We start from the raw sequence: 15,688 nt of genomic DNA, 5'->3' as shown, positions 1-15,688 counted from the left end.
TGCAGTCATCTGAAACTTGGCATTCTGACCTGGGGCATGGTTAATTTTCTGGGTGCTAGATCCTTCATGTGAATGAATCCTTGAATTTACATAAAGTCCTCCTGCATAAAATGGCTATTGCCACAACCATTTTTAAAAAATACTGGCAACCACCACTATTTCATTTGGTTCATACCAGGTGCAATTTTATTTGATGAAAATCTTGCAAAAAATTCAGTCACCTTTTATTATCCATATGTTATTAAGAACAGGTAAATGGGGAAAAAAAAATCCATTTGGTCAAACAAGTGATTTTATATTTGGGTTGAATTGCTAACTCTGAGGAGACATAATGTGAACTCAAAGATTTAAACTCTAATTATGTTCACAGATATGAAACAATTAAATGCCCTGTGTTGAAATTGAATTCATGTTTAAAATGGAATTTAATCTACGTTATATTTGAAAGTGATTTTTTTTTGTTTTAAGTTGACAGAACAAGAAGTTGAGACAATCTTGGACAAAGCCATGGTACTGTTCCGATTTATGCAGGAGAAAGATGTGTTTGAGCGATACTACAAGCAACACCTGGCGAGAAGGCTTCTCACTAACAAAAGTGTTTCTGATGACTCGGAGAAAAATATGATCTCAAAACTTAAGGTAAAAATGTAACTGATAAGTTATGGTAGCCTAGTATTTGAAAGAGAAAGCATTCTAGTCACATTTACATTCATTCTGGTGAATATCTTATTCCTATAATCTTCCACTGCTAAGACATAATTGTAATTAACTTTACGTACTGTTTCGAGGGAGCGGTATACAAAAAGTAAAAGATACAATGTGAAAAATTATGCAGTGAATTATAACTGCAATTTTGGTTATTAGGGATAGTGAGGTTCAAAATAAGCTTTTAAAAATAAGATATTTTTGCAAGTAGAATGTGACATGTTACTAAAGCTTTCACACTGATTTAAATGGTTATTCTTGCCAAACACTCTTAAAAGCAGAGTGAAAAGTTTAGCACTCAAGACTACCATAAAATGTGGTAGCACTGATTTCACAAATAGAGTCAAGCTTGAAACTTTAATATTTGTTCTAGTAAAAATAGCTATGCAAGTTGGCTTTCTAGCTGTGTGAAAATTGCGTGATTATTGTTTCAAGTCTAAATAATTTTATATTAAGCTAGCAAAATGCATATTTCTATAGTGTTAAGTGAAGTAAGGCCATCTGTTGTGATCCACAAATGTGTTGTCTGGGCAAACGGTGACTTAATTGGGTAAAATTAATTTACCTTCAGTTCCTATTTATTTAAGCAAAAGCTACTTGAATACATTCCTGCATGAAACGTTGTCATTAGCTGTACTTTGCTGTACAGCTTTGCTTGGATTACATACTAATAACACGATATAATTGAACTTAAATACCTAAAATAATAATGTTCAGCAAAAGCAGCAAATGTGTCAAACATACTGTTTATTTCAGTGGGCATGTCACAATACTTCACCAGATTCCATATTATTCAATTGAAGTGAATGCAAGTAAGTTAATTGTCAATACCTTCATTGCTGATATTCAAAATATCTTTCGTTGCACAACTTCTTTACAAAATCATAATCTAGTATGATTTTCATTTAATCTTAAACAAGGCCTCTTTTGTAGCTTGTGATATCTTGAGTTATGTTTTAGTTTCAACTTAATCCTTTGAATACAGAGATTGGGACAGGCAAAATGTAACTGTCATTCAATCAGCAAAGTTGTTTCCTTTTTTTTAAAGCAACATTTTTGGACTTGATAAAAACCGAAAGAACTGCGGATGCTGGAAATCAGGAACAAAAATAAAGTTGCTGGAAAAGCTCAGTAGGTCTGGCAGGTTGTGTTCTGAGTAAGGGTCACCAGACCGGAAACGTTAACTCTGTTTTTTTCCTTCACCAATGCTGCCAGACCTGCTGAGTTTTTCCGGAAACTTTGTTTTTATTTTAGGATTTAAATTGTTCTCTGTATGTTAGGATTACATCTGTTGACTTTGAATCATGTTAAATGTTTCTTTTCTTCTCCAGACGGAGTGTGGCTGCCAGTTCACATCTAAACTGGAAGGAATGTTCAGGGACATGAGTATCTCAAATACAACGATGGATGAGTTTCGACAACACTTACAAACTACTGGGGTGAGAAAATATTTCCACGAAGTGTATAGGATAGTACTGGGTGTGGGAAAATTCCAAGTGATTTGAAAATCAGTTTCTGTTTTTACATGTGATCTATTGGCCTAATATCTATTAATGGTTGAAAGTTTGTAGACTAAGATTGATAAGGATGGCATAATTAGAAGTGTAGATTTTCTTTATTCAACAAGTTTTGACCTCCTTTCTCCATCCACCTAGCCATCCACTGGTGAAACGTAATCACCATTGGAACTGGTTTTGCATCAAAATATAAGCATAGGGTGACTGATAGCTTTGTCTTTAATAGTTTACAGATAATCTTTTTTAAAGTTTGTAATAGCAATACATTTTTTTTAAAAATTGCAACAAGCTAAATCTTTGTGTACAATGGACAAGGGCCAGATTTTACAGTTGCATTAATGGAAAAGCACTAATGTCCATAATGATCATAACTGTGAAACCAAGATAATAAAATGTGAGGCTGGATGAACACAGCAGGCCAAGCAGCATCTCAGGAGCACAAAAGCTGACGTTTCAGGCCTAGACCCTTCATCAGAGAGGGGCATGGGGTGAGGGTTCTGGAATAAATAGGGAGAGAGGGGGAGGCGGACCGAAGATGGAGAGAAAAGAAGATAGGTGGAGAGGAGAGTATAGGTGGGGATTTAGGGAGGGGATAGGTCAGTCCAGGGAAGACGGACAGGTCAAGGAGGTGGGATGAAGTTAGTAGGTAGATGGGGGTGCGGCTTGGGGTAGGAGGAAGGGATGGGTGAGAGGAAGAACAGGTTAGGGAGACAGAGACAGGTTGGACTGGTTTTGGGATGCAGTGGGTGGAGGGGAAGAGCTGGGCTGGTTGTGTGGTGCAGTGGGGGGAGGGGACGAACTAGGCTGGTTTAGGGATGCAGTAGGGGAAGGGGAGATTTTGAAACTGGTGAAGTCCACATTGATACCATCGGGCTGCAGGGTTCTCAAGCGGAATATGAGTTGCTGTTCCTGCAACCTTCGGGTGGCATCATTGTGGCACTGCAGGATGCCCATGATGGACAGTTCATCTAAAGAATGGGAGGGGGAGTGCAAATGGTTTGCGACTGGGAGGTGTAGTTGTTTGTTGCGAACTGAGCGGAGGTGTTCTGCAAAGCGGTCCCCAAGCCTCCACTTGGTTTCCCCAATGTAGAGGAAGCCACACCGGGTACAGTGGATGCAGTATACCACATTGGCAGATGTGCAGGTGAACCTCTGCTTAATGTGGAATGTCATCTTGGGGCCTGGGATAGGGGTGAGGGAGGAGGTGTGGGGGCAAGTGTAGCATTTCCTGCGGTTGCAGGGGAAGGTGCCGGGTGTGGTGGGGTTGGAGGGCAGTCTGAAGCGAACAAGGGAGTCACGGAGAGAGTGGTCTCTCCGGAAAGCAGATAGGGGTGGGGATGGAAAAATGTCTTGGGCGGTGGGGTCGGATTGTAGATGGCGGAAGTGTCGGAGGATGATGCGTTGTATCTGGCGGTTGGTGGTGTGGTGTGTGAGAACGAGGGGGATCCTCTGGGCGGTTGTGGCGGGTCGGGGTGTGAGGGATGTGTTGCGGGAAATATGGGAGACGTGGTCAAGGGCGTTCTCGATCACTGTGGGGGGAAAGTTGCGGTCCTTGAAGAACTTGGACATCTGGGATGTGCAGGAGTGGAATGTCTTATCGTGGGAGCAGATCCGCCGGTTTAGATGACATGTCCATCCTGGGCCTCCTGCAGTGCCACAATGATGCCACCCGAAGGTTGCAGGAACAGCAACTCATAATCCGCTTGGGAACCCTGCAGCCTAATGGTATCAATGTGGATTTCACCAGTTTCAAAATCTCCCCTTCTCCCACTGCATCCCTAAACCAGCCCAGTTCGTCCCCTCCCCCTCCACTGCACCACACAACCAGCCCAGCTCTTCCCCTCCACCCACTGCATCCCAAAACCAGTCCAACCTGTCTTTGCCTCCCTAACCTGTTCTTCCTCTCACCCATCCCTTCCTCCCACCCCAAGCCACACCCCCATCTACCTACTAACCTCATCCCACCTCCTTGACCTGTCCGTCTTCCCTGGACTGACCTATCCCCTCCCTACCTCCCCCACCTATACTCTCTCCACCTATCTTCTTTTCTCTCCATCTTCGGTCCGCCTCCCCCTCTCTCCCTATTTATTCCAGAACCCTCACCCCATGCCCCTCTCTGATGAAGGGTCTAGGCCTGAAACGTCAGCTTTTGTGCTCCTGAGATGCTGCTTGGCCTGCTGTGTTCATCCAGCCTCACATTTTATTATCTTGGATTCTCCAGCATCTGCAGTTCCCATTATAACTATGAAACCGATGGTAACCATGACAGCCTGTACTAATGCAGTTAAATGCAAAATCCAGAAGTCGCTGTTGGGATTTGCTGCTCATCCTCCATGGGGTGTACTTTGGATGCCCATGCAATTGTAGTCTTTGGAAATCACTTCAGCTGGCAGGAGCTTCCCCTTTGTGGTGTAATATTGCTGTTATAAAGAAAATGAAAACTCTCCACCTTGTTAAGTAAGCAGTAACTTAGATTTTTAATAGTCTATGAAACACTGCTGAACAGCTGTTTGGCTGTGTGAATGTGTCTTTGTGGCCTGTTACATTTTAACATTGCTTAAATTGAATAGGTTTCTGTGTTTTAAAAGTTTACCAAGTTGTTATCTCTACCATTTCCTGCAGTGTATGCCCCAATCTTTAAGAAGTGAAAGATAAGCAGTACCTTTTACTTTAGTGTTTTGCTATCTGTGAAAATACTTCTGTGATTGGCTACTTAATTTACTTAACAATAAAATCCACTGTATGAATCCTCTCAGATCAAACTAATGTTATGAAAGATGAAATCAACACCATCAAACTCTCTTATGGCCTTTCTCTTCGGTCAGCTGGAACGACATCATTCGCCACTCACAGCAAAACCTAAGCTGTTATACTTGCAAGTGCAGTGCCTCTTGTAAATATAGAAATGTATGAAATGAGCTTGGTTCATTTTTCACTTCAGGTTTCTCTAGGAGGTGTCGACTTAACAGTAAGAGTTTTGACTACAGGGTATTGGCCTACTCAGTCTGCTACACCAAAATGTAATATCCCCCCTGCACCGCGACACGCCTTTGAAGTCTTTAGAAGGTAAAGCTTCCTAAAAAGCAACATTCCTTTGTGTATTTGGTAATCGATTTGATTTTGACTTTTTTTTAATCTAGTGCTTGTAATTTCATGTTGTTCCCATCATGTGGGCTCCACCTACTCGGTGCTCAACAGGTGCTTGTCTCAGCTAACCTTGACTGAGAGTGTAAAATGTGAAGCTGGATGAACACAGCAGGCCAAGCAGCATCTCAGGAGCACAAAAGCTGATGTTTCGGGCCTAGACCCTTCATCAGGGTGAAGGGTCTAGGCCCGAAACGTCAGCTTTTGTGCTCCTGAGATGCTGCTTGGCCTGCTGTGTTCATCCAGCCTCACATTTTATTATCTTGGAATTCTCCAGCATCTGCAGTTCCCATTATCTCTTGACTGAGAGTGACTGTGTTGTTTCTTCTTTGGCCATCTGTGGAGTTGTGTCAATAATGTGCTGACCAGAATGTGCTCCCAAGTCTAATTTAATCCACCATTTTAGTATCTGAGCTGGTGAAGGGTGTAGGGCACAGTTTTGCCAGTGCTGCTTCTGAGGGATCTATGTTACCTTCCACTGAGAAGGAGGAACTAATGTCTGTAGAGGCTGGTTTCTTAAGGGTAAAATCTGCTTGGGTTTTGTTCATGCCTGCACAAGACAAAGGAGGGGGATGTGTTGCAAAAAAGGAGAAGCAGCTTGGATGTGTTAAGAATATTCTATGGTTGTGGGAGAGCAGCACAGCATTTAACAATGAATTGTATTTGATTGCTGAGACACAGAGGTGTTGGTATCGCCACATCTGCAGTCACGTTAGCTGCTGCTGAGACAAGAATTCTGTTTCCATTGGGTGTGAACAGACGAGTCTTGATCACTGCTCCAGCCGGTTTGACCCCCTTTCCCTGTTGTGGGTTAGTTTCTCCTGGCATGAGAAAAGGGCAGAGATAGATTTGGATAAAAGTGATTGCTCAGCTGTTAGTGTTGGTGCGGATGGTGTAACGATGGTGAGATAAAACGAGTAGTAGAAAGTGCATTGGCTAGTCAAATGTCTGACTGAGGCAGGTGAGAGCAATTGAATGAAGATGCAGTGTGTAAGAGTGGGAGATGTAGATAATGATCCTTCGTGGAAGGTGTGTGCAGTGGCAGAGTTGGAGATTGTGAGATCGCAGGGAAGGGAGAATAGCACTTATCTTTCTGGAGCAGAGCATTGCTGGCATTACTCTGGATGCGGGCACCACACTGATCTGTGCAACATCAGACCAGGCTGGGAGTATCTGGCGTTATGGTCTCCTCTGGCAATTCTAATCCATCTGGCTCTTCATTCTCTCCAGGACCCCACATTCCTGTCTGCACAGTGTGGTGTTAACCTGCCTCTGGCCACCTCCCATGCAATTCATTTCAAGCTGGAACGATGAAAGACTTTTCCTAGCTTGTAGCATTTGGTGTACAGCGCTGTTCTAATTTTTGTGTCCGTGGCAGGAAACCTTAAGTCCTAGCAGCAGTGTGCACTTTTGGTAACCTCAGCAGTAGTACTGTAAATAATTAAGGTGACGAGCAGTGTAAAATTGTGAAACAATTCTCAAAAACTCTTGAGAAACTCTCCATGAAACTCCCTGAAGTTCAGACTTAGCCAAACTTTGGGAAACTTCAGCCTACTGTTTCAGGTCGAACTAAAGGAAACCTCATTAACACACACTTTTGTAAAGTCCTATGTTATAACACTGTGGTCAAAACCAACCGAGGATAAATACATTCTTATCAACTACTTCATTGATCATAATCATGCTGAAATATGATTAAGTGGTGTTGTTTTAGCATGACAATATTTATGAACATGTTTGGAAATGCTGATTTTTGTTTTTAATTGCAGATTCTACTTGGCAAAGCACAGTGGTCGACAGCTCACGCTCCAACACCACATGGGTTCAGCCGATCTGAATGCTACTTTTTACGGACCTGTGAAAAAGGCAAGTGCCTTAATGAAAGAAACACCTATTGTTACAAATTGTTTATAGGCAAGCAAAGGAAAATGTGCTAATTGTTAAAATAATCTGGAAGTAAGGGGAGCAGTTCTCACCTTGGCAGTCTTGATTCAGTCTGGTTCTATTTAGCAAAAGTTATGTGTACTTTTGTTTAGCTGTTGAATTGAAATAGAAAATACTTCAAAGGTGGTGTTATGGTCCATAAATTACATTTTGAAATGGTAAAAGCCCTAATTTACACAAATTTAATTGCAAATTAAGTTTTCAGAAACTGGAAATAAGGCTTCAAGGTTTACCTAAAACTTTTAATCTTTGGAAATGTTTATTTCAGCATTGAGAACTCAGCCCGTTTTGTGTATAATGAAGTAAAAAATAGTTTTATAGAGGATTCCACTTATATTTTAAAACTATTTCCACTGTATTATTTTCAATAATTCAATGTTAAATATCTTGGTTAAGTGCACAAGAACGTCCGAGTCAGTTGAACAGATGTTATATCAAGTGCTGATTACAGGCAATTAATATTAATGCCTTTTAAGAAAAAGTAATTAAAATTAATCATGTTCTACCTGCGCTAATATGCCTTTACGACATTGCACGATGGATAATCAATTGTATTGCGTCTGTGCAAAATCCTGAGAATTGCTGATGCTTTCCAGAAAAATTATGTAGCAGTGCTAAATTTATCATTGTATAGGTTAGGTTAGTGACATTCAGGTCAAACTGCATCTATGGAGACATGAAAGTAAATGAAGCACTTCAGGTTTGGTGACTCTTCGAAATTCTAACCAATGTTCCAGTTGGAGAATGTTAACATTTTCTGTGTTCTACTTAACCTGTGATGCTTCCACTATTTTTTCATTTTGAGTTCCAGCATCTGCAGTATTTTTTCTGAATAGTTACAGTTTTAAGCACAAGGTTAAGCAATCTAAACTTTAATAAAAATACAGAAGATGTATTCTTGCCTTTTTTTATTCTTTGTGGAAGGGTTTAACCTCTTCTAAGTGTCTGTATTTTTAAAAACATCGTAAAACCCAAGACTTTAGAGTGTAAAGCAAGTCAGAGTTGCTTTTAGTCTACTATGGAGTTTGTTTAAAATTTGAGTTTATATGCATGCTGATAAATGACTTGTTGGTTAAGCATACTATAATTTTCTGGTGGTAGACTGTAACCAACTGCTCACTAATCAGTTTGAATGGGTGGTAGGGAAACGTTATGTTTGTATAGTGAATTGAAGTTTAGTCTCAATTAACTGCAGTTTTGGACACCATCGGTTGCAGCATTCGGTTTGTCTTCTGTTTGAAAGGAAATATGAAAAACAGTCACCTCTTCTTTCTTGGTGTAAAGCCACGTGTAGTATTCCTTTTCAGGCCTGTTAACTTGTAGAAAGAAAATGCCTAGCTTTACATAATTTACTTTTACAACTAAGCACTCACTGAAGTGGAGCCTGTGAATTTTAGTCGGTAAAGTTCAGATGCAGCCAAGCTTGTACCACTTTTAAACTGGAAAACTTGTGTTTATCAGTCATTTCAAGACAGTGAAATCATATATTACATTTTAATGTTGCAGTCATTTTGAAATATGTTCCATGCGGTCACTTATACATTTTGTCTTAACAGGAAGATGGTTCTGAGGTTGGAGTAGGTGGAGCTCAAGTAACTGGCTCGAATACCAGAAAGCACATATTACAAGTATCAACTTTCCAAATGACTATATTAATGCTCTTTAACAATAGAGAAAAATACACATTTGAGGTGAGAATGACACAAATGCAATACATGTTAATCTGTCATATTAGGAAAAATATATTTTTGCTGAAGTGGCTTCACAGGGCGTGACCTTGGATTCCTGCAAAATTGTTGTATGGCAATTTAACCACAATATAATTGCATGTAAAAAGTCATGTGTTCAATTGCTGGCGTAAAATAGGTTATTTTTTAATCATTTTTGCTTCATGTGCTTCCGTATAGACTGACAAATGTTATGAATGATTATTAACAGAAAATTGCATTACTAAATTTAATAGGTTCCTGAGTGGACAAATAGCCGGTTGATTTCAAATGAGTTTGTACCTCAGTTTTTAATGTAAAAAATTAAGTAAAGTGATCTGAAGAATTGTATTGCTACTTAAGGTTTTAGCAGTGCACCGAATCAGAAAACAAACAATGTGCTCAAGTCAGGCAGCATCTGTGGACAGAAAAAAATAGTTAATTTAAGAATTGAAAAAGAGTTTGAAATTCATAGATTTTCAGGAAATGAGAGGAGGAAATTAAATGGGAAGATCAGTATGGGTTACAAAACAGGACAGCTTGATTGACAGAAGGGATGGTTCAAAGCAAAAGCAGCTGGTAGAGACCCACCAAAGAACTGAGCCTACAGAAGGTGTAAAGTAGTTACATGTTTTATTGTCAGTTTGTTCTGGTGAAACCCCAGAAAACCAGAATTTTAATGCTATTTTTGTCATTTCAGCTTGTGTTTTTCTTCACACTGATACTTGCAAGTTTTATACCAGAATGTATTTATAGGAGAGATGTTGATGTTTCGTTTTTTTCTTGTTGATGCATAGACCGAAAATAACAGTACCAAAGATGGTACTTATGAGGATGTCTGCGATATAGCACTGATCTATCTCCACATTACAACATTTTCTGTTCTCCTATAATATGCTTTTTCATTAAACATTTTCACTCTATAGTAATGTAGACTGAGTCAGAATTAGCAGTGTTCTACTTAATTACTTCCACTTTTTTCCTCATGCTGAACAAAACAATGCATGTAGAAATGTGATATAATTGTAAATATGCTCTTTCTAAAGTACTGTAACGTCTTTACAGGAAATTCAGCAGGAGACAGATATTCCTGAACGAGAATTGATCAGGGCGCTTCAGTCATTAGCATGTGGAAAACCAACGCAACGAGTCCTTAGCAAAGAACCCAAGTCGAAAGAAATTGAGCCTGGCCATGTTTTTATAGTGAACGATCAGTTCACATCAAAGTTGCACAGAGTCAAGATTCAAACAGGTTTGCTTTTTAAAAAGGAAAGTTATTAGGCTTAAGTTAATATCTTTTGCAAATACATAACCAATTAAGAGTGAATAATTTACCAATGAAGTCCAAAATCACTTACAAAATAGACTCTAGGAAAATGGGTTAAACAAAAATAGACAAGATTATACAAAGTTGCTTAATGTTTTACTGAAGTGGATGAGCCTTGAGGCTTCTAATTATGGAGAGAAAATCCAAGAATGGAGAACAAGGCATCCGAAACTCCGTTACCACTGGATATGATGACAAAATCAGATGTAGATCTTGGGACTTTAAAAGTAGTGGAAAGACTGTGGTAGTATTTATAGACCAGGGCAATTAACACTGCTTTTCAGTTCCACAAAAGCAATCCAGTTCAACTTCAGGGTAATGGTGATCAGTGAAGAGACTTGGATCTGGCAGGATTTGAGCAGCAGAGATTTTGAGCAGATTGAATGTACAGAGAAATGAAATTTGAGTATAAATGGTTGAGACTGGAAGAGATAGAGGTAGGTATGTGTAAGGGTTTCAGTGTTAGTTGGGCTGAAGTAGGGGCCGATGTATGCAATGATAGTTAGGTTGAAGTAAGCAGTGGAAAAAGTATTCAAACCTTCTATGTGTGCCAACTATCTGTTTTCTGTGGTTGATGTTTTCTGTACCTCAGTTGGATCATTGAAAATATTTTCGTCTGTTCAGTTTTTTTTGGCCTTTTAAGAAAAGTTCAGTTTCAAAGGATAATTTTGCTCAGCACACCTTTAGACTATCTGGCATCCCATTGACCTAAATGTAAGGAAGTTGTTTCAGCAAATGTTCAGGAGACAACTGTATCTAATGCTGATTAATACATTTTTTAAAAATAGCATTAGGTTTCTCTCGGGCCTCAAATTAACCATGCACAATCTACTCTGGAATCTCGGGTGAGTCTGGATCTACAAGCAATTTCTCTCTGTAGATCTGAAATGCTTGGCTAGTATTATTAGAGCCTCTTGCTGCCTGTCCATTTTCCTTGGGAAGGAGTTTGCTTCAAATTTTAATCAAGAAAACATTTCAAGTGAGTCTTTCCTCATCAATGTTGATTGAAGACTGCCAGATGAGCTAATCTGACAAGCGAGCAGCAAAATAATATCCATGTGTTGAAATGGCAGAGTGGAGTCTTCTCCATGTACCTACATGGTTATGACATAGAGAGCACAATATGATTTTTAAAAAAAGGGAGTCAGTGTTTGGCTGCATAACCTGCTACCAGTTTGAGTACGATACTAAATTACTGTAATTGTTGCAATCTTGCCTCTTTGCTGCCTACTGCATTTAAATGATTGTTTGCATTGGTGCCACCCATCTTGCTGCTGCTCCCTTGGACAACTCAGTAGGAGGAGAGGCTAATACCTCATACGGGAGGCCAACTAAAGGCCTCTGTTTAATGATAGTATTTATCTTGGCTCATGTTTGCCCTTACCTCTTCCATGCTGTTCTGTCATTCCCAATTCATAGAATTGTACAGTACAGAAGATCCCTTTGGCACAATGAATCTATACTGCCGAAAATATACGACAGCTGGCATTGTAGTCCCATTTTCCCACACTAAGCCTGTAGCCTTGAGTGTTGTGATACTTCATGTTTGCCCATGTAATTTTTAACCGTTGTATCAAGGCTTGCCTCAGCTACTGTACCACACATTGCATTCCAGACCCCCACTACACTCTGGCGAAAAATGCTTTCCTCAAATCCCCTCTGAAGCTCCTGCCTTTACTTCAAATGTGTACCTCCTTTTCAACCCTTCAACTAAGGGGGACAGCTAGATTCTGTCTATCTGTCTGTCCGTGCCCCTCATAATCTGTCAGGTTCCCCTTCAACCTTCTGTTATCCAGAGAAAACATGCCAAGCTTATCCAGCCTGCCTCTCTAGCTAAAATGGTCCATTTGAGGCAATATCCTGGTGAATTTCCCTGCTCCCCGTCCAGTGCAGCCACCTCCTTTGTATAATATGGTAACCAGAACTGCATGCACAATCCAGTTGGGGTCTAACTGGAGTTCTGTACAGCTGTGACGTAACCTCCCTACTCCTATAATCTGTGCCTCATCTGATAAAGGCCAGCATCTTAAATACCTGCTGTTTGTTCTGATGGTACAAGAAAATCATCCAAGTTGTGAATTGTTGAAGGGCTGCACGATCTAAAGACTGACTCAGAAGAAGGCAAGAATCAAAAGCAGATGCAGACCTTATGGTCCTCTAAGCCTGTGCTGCTATTCAGTAAGATCAGGGCTGATCTTGAGCTTCATTTTCCAAACTGCTGCTCATTTTCCTGGTTCCATGAGCGACTCAATATTTGATTGACCTGGCATTAATCCTATACAATGATAGGACATCAACAATCCTCAAAGATTTACAGACCTCCTGAGTGAAATAATGTCTGATTCATGTTTCCTCATCTCATTCTTAAATGGTCAGTCCCTCTGCTTGAGAGTGCTACCTGTTTGTTAAAACATAAACATTAACCGTTCAAGAATATGGATGTGGAATAATTACCACAGTAACTTAGTGGTTAGCACTGTTACCTCGCAGCACCAGGGACCCAGGTTCAAATCCAGCCTTGAGTGACTGTATGTGTAGTGTAGGCATGTTCTCCCTCTGTCTGCTTGGGTTTCCTTCAGGTGCTACGGTTTTTTTTCAGTCCAAAGATATGCGGATTAGGTGGATTGTCCATGTTAAATTTCCCCATGTTGTGCAAATTAGGTGGGTTAGCTGCGGTAAATACAGGATTGGGGGTATACTCTTTGGACAATCAGCGCAGATTCGATGGGCCAAATGGCATCTACCTACACTCTAGGGATTCTAACTCATAACGACTCTTTAGCTTGAGTTTCATCCTTTTTGTTTTCTTCAGTCTTCTCTCTTCATTCCTGATGACTTGAAGATCACCTCGAAGCTCAAATTTTGATAATTCACATTGACAACTGCTTCTTTACCTTCCTTTCAGCAACTTGCCTTATTATATCTTCCATTTTTTTGGACATATCAAACTCCCATTCTTTTAGAACATCTCTCCAGTTTTATTAAAAGAAACAATCATGGTAGTGTTAAGGTTACCATATCTTGAAATTATTTTTTGTGCAAAACACCAGAATCCTTGTAATTTCATAGTATTTTCGATGAATAAATTGATTGTAAAAATCTTACGTTGAAAGACATCATTGCTATTATTGAAGAATTTTCTACAAAAGTGCATTCAGAAATGAAATGATGTTGCTTGGTACCTGTATATTTTGTCTCCCTTTGTATCCTGTAAATGGAATAAGTGTTTGTAGAAACCTTTGGTGAAAACAGCATATGCTATTGTGTCCTCATGCTCTGAAGTGCTTGATCTGAAATCTGACCTAAATCAGAAAATTGAGTCTTCACTGTTTTCTATTTGATTGTATTCTACTCTGTTACAATATATTTCACTTTGCCAAAGTCACCTGTTCATCAGGTAACTTAGAAGTGTTCACATGAATTACTCGAGTACCGTACAGGAAGGAGACTCTTGGCATTTGCAGGAGCATGTATCCTCACTGTTCTTTTGGTTTGATATTTTAAATGTTGTAACACCACTATTCAAGATAGTATTAGTTTTCTGTGTTGTACTGTACACATGGCCTACTTGAAATAAATTAATTTCTTCTGATTTCACTGAAGGAAAGCTAGGTTCAGCATAAATTGAAATGTCAGAAATTTAGAGATTTGATGTTATGATTACATAATATCAATATTAAACATGGATAATATTTGATACTGATATATTATTGATTCATAAACATTTAAGTTAGATATTGGATTGAATTTACAGTTGCTGCCAAACAAGGAGAGTCTGACCCAGAACGAAAAGAAACACGCCAGAAAGTAGATGATGACAGAAAGCATGAAATTGAAGCTGCCATTGTCCGCATCATGAAATCAAGGAAGAAGATGCAGCATAATGTTCTTGTAGCAGAGGTAAAACTTTTTATTTGAACAAAAAGTACATGTGAAATATCTAATAATAAACAAGGTTCATTTGCATTTAATTAATTTTAGTAAGTATTTTCTACTGCCAAAGTCCAAGAATGATTAAATTATTTGTGATTCAACAATGATTATATATACCTCTATATTTTAGGTCCATGTGATGTGAGAAATTATTTTTCTGGATGTTTCCCTTTGACACGTCCCCTTGATTCCATCACTGTTTTGCTCGTCCTTGTCATGTTGCCACATTCCAGGAGTCTCCACAATGTCGTTAGAATTTACAGTTCTCCTTAATGCTGCCGTAGACCGTTGCAAATTGGGACTCCATATTGTCAGGAACCCTGCTTCTTCCCCCAGTCTCTCCTTGCCTTCCCCATCCTTTCCTGCGAATCAAGCCTTGCATACCATGTCTGCAGTTCATTGTATCTTCTAAAACTAGTATCCTCCTCTACACTGCTTTTAAAATTCTATAATATTGCAAGGCCCTCATTCCTGTCCTGTGAAATCCCAGAACTTTGTCCTCCTTGATACTGCCAAAATCCAGAGTAACACTTTTAATTTACAGAAATCATGAATTTTCAACAGTTTGAGATTTATTTTACTTAAGTTAACTTTTAACTTTTTCATCACTAGGTGACCCAGCAACTGAAGGCTCGCTTCTTACCAAGCCCCGTGGTAATTAAAAAAAGAATTGAGGGACTTATCGAGAGAGAATACTTGGCACGAACACCTGAGGATCGCAAAGTATACACTTATGTAGCGTAAGATGCATTCAACAGGTTTATCTGTTTTTAAAATGCATTCAACAGGTTTATCTGTTCTGGACTGTATAATCGCATGAACTGGGAGGTTCATTTTAAAAATATTAAGAAGACCTTCTCCAAATAAATTGCAGTAAGTGTACTAGATTATTCAGATCAAGCCCTCATTCCCTGTGATAATTTTGAACAAAAATGGACCCAACTTCTGGTTGCTCACTGTTTTACCCATGTAGAGATCATCTTTAACAGTTCCTCGGGAAAATGTGAATGTGTTTTCATTTTGTTTTCAGTACTGTAAAAAAATAAAATAAAATCTAGAAAACGTGAAATACCATCAATAAAAATAAAGTAACTGTTCGAATTTCTTCTTCCCCGATTCTCAATGTTGATGTAATGGCATTTTTTAAAAAAGTGTTTGGCACCTCTGTGCTTGTAAGGATTGGGTATATAAAGCTGGTCGAATGAACTGCAGCTGCCAGCTGCCTTACTTTTATTGCCCTGCTTTTTGCAATATTCTGCTGAGAAGAGCCTTTACTGGGATCTCCCAAATAAAACGAACATGTTTCAAATGTCAAGAATGTGCTTTTTTGAACTTGCTATATTTTATCATTGGATATTCGGAACGACAGAAGTTATTTCAGTAAACATCCATTGATGGGGCACTTGTAAAAC

At 39.3% G+C, this 15,688-nt stretch overlaps 1 protein-coding gene across 1 annotated transcript in view; it reads left to right on the top strand.

Moving 5' to 3' along the window:
• The window catches only part of cul3b (cullin 3b), a 72,131-nt gene extending 56,754 nt beyond the window's left edge, over positions 1-15,377 (top strand). Inside the window, exons 9-16 of the mRNA XM_048542227.2 lie at positions 469-639; positions 2,037-2,144; positions 5,164-5,288; positions 7,136-7,232; positions 8,867-9,001; positions 10,082-10,268; positions 14,098-14,243; positions 14,889-15,377. Of these exons, the coding sequence (XP_048398184.1) occupies positions 469-639; positions 2,037-2,144; positions 5,164-5,288; positions 7,136-7,232; positions 8,867-9,001; positions 10,082-10,268; positions 14,098-14,243; positions 14,889-15,020 (1,101 nt within the window). The 3' untranslated portion in view covers positions 15,021-15,377. The remainder of the gene's footprint in view (positions 1-468; positions 640-2,036; positions 2,145-5,163; positions 5,289-7,135; positions 7,233-8,866; positions 9,002-10,081; positions 10,269-14,097; positions 14,244-14,888) is intronic.
• The last annotated feature ends 311 nt before the right edge of the window (positions 15,378-15,688 follow it).

The sequence above is a fragment of the Stegostoma tigrinum genome, chromosome 14 (genome assembly GCF_030684315.1).
Source record: "Stegostoma tigrinum isolate sSteTig4 chromosome 14, sSteTig4.hap1, whole genome shotgun sequence".
Lineage (NCBI taxonomy): Eukaryota > Metazoa > Chordata > Chondrichthyes > Orectolobiformes > Stegostomatidae > Stegostoma > Stegostoma tigrinum.
This window is presented reverse-complemented; position numbering and strand designations above follow the sequence as displayed.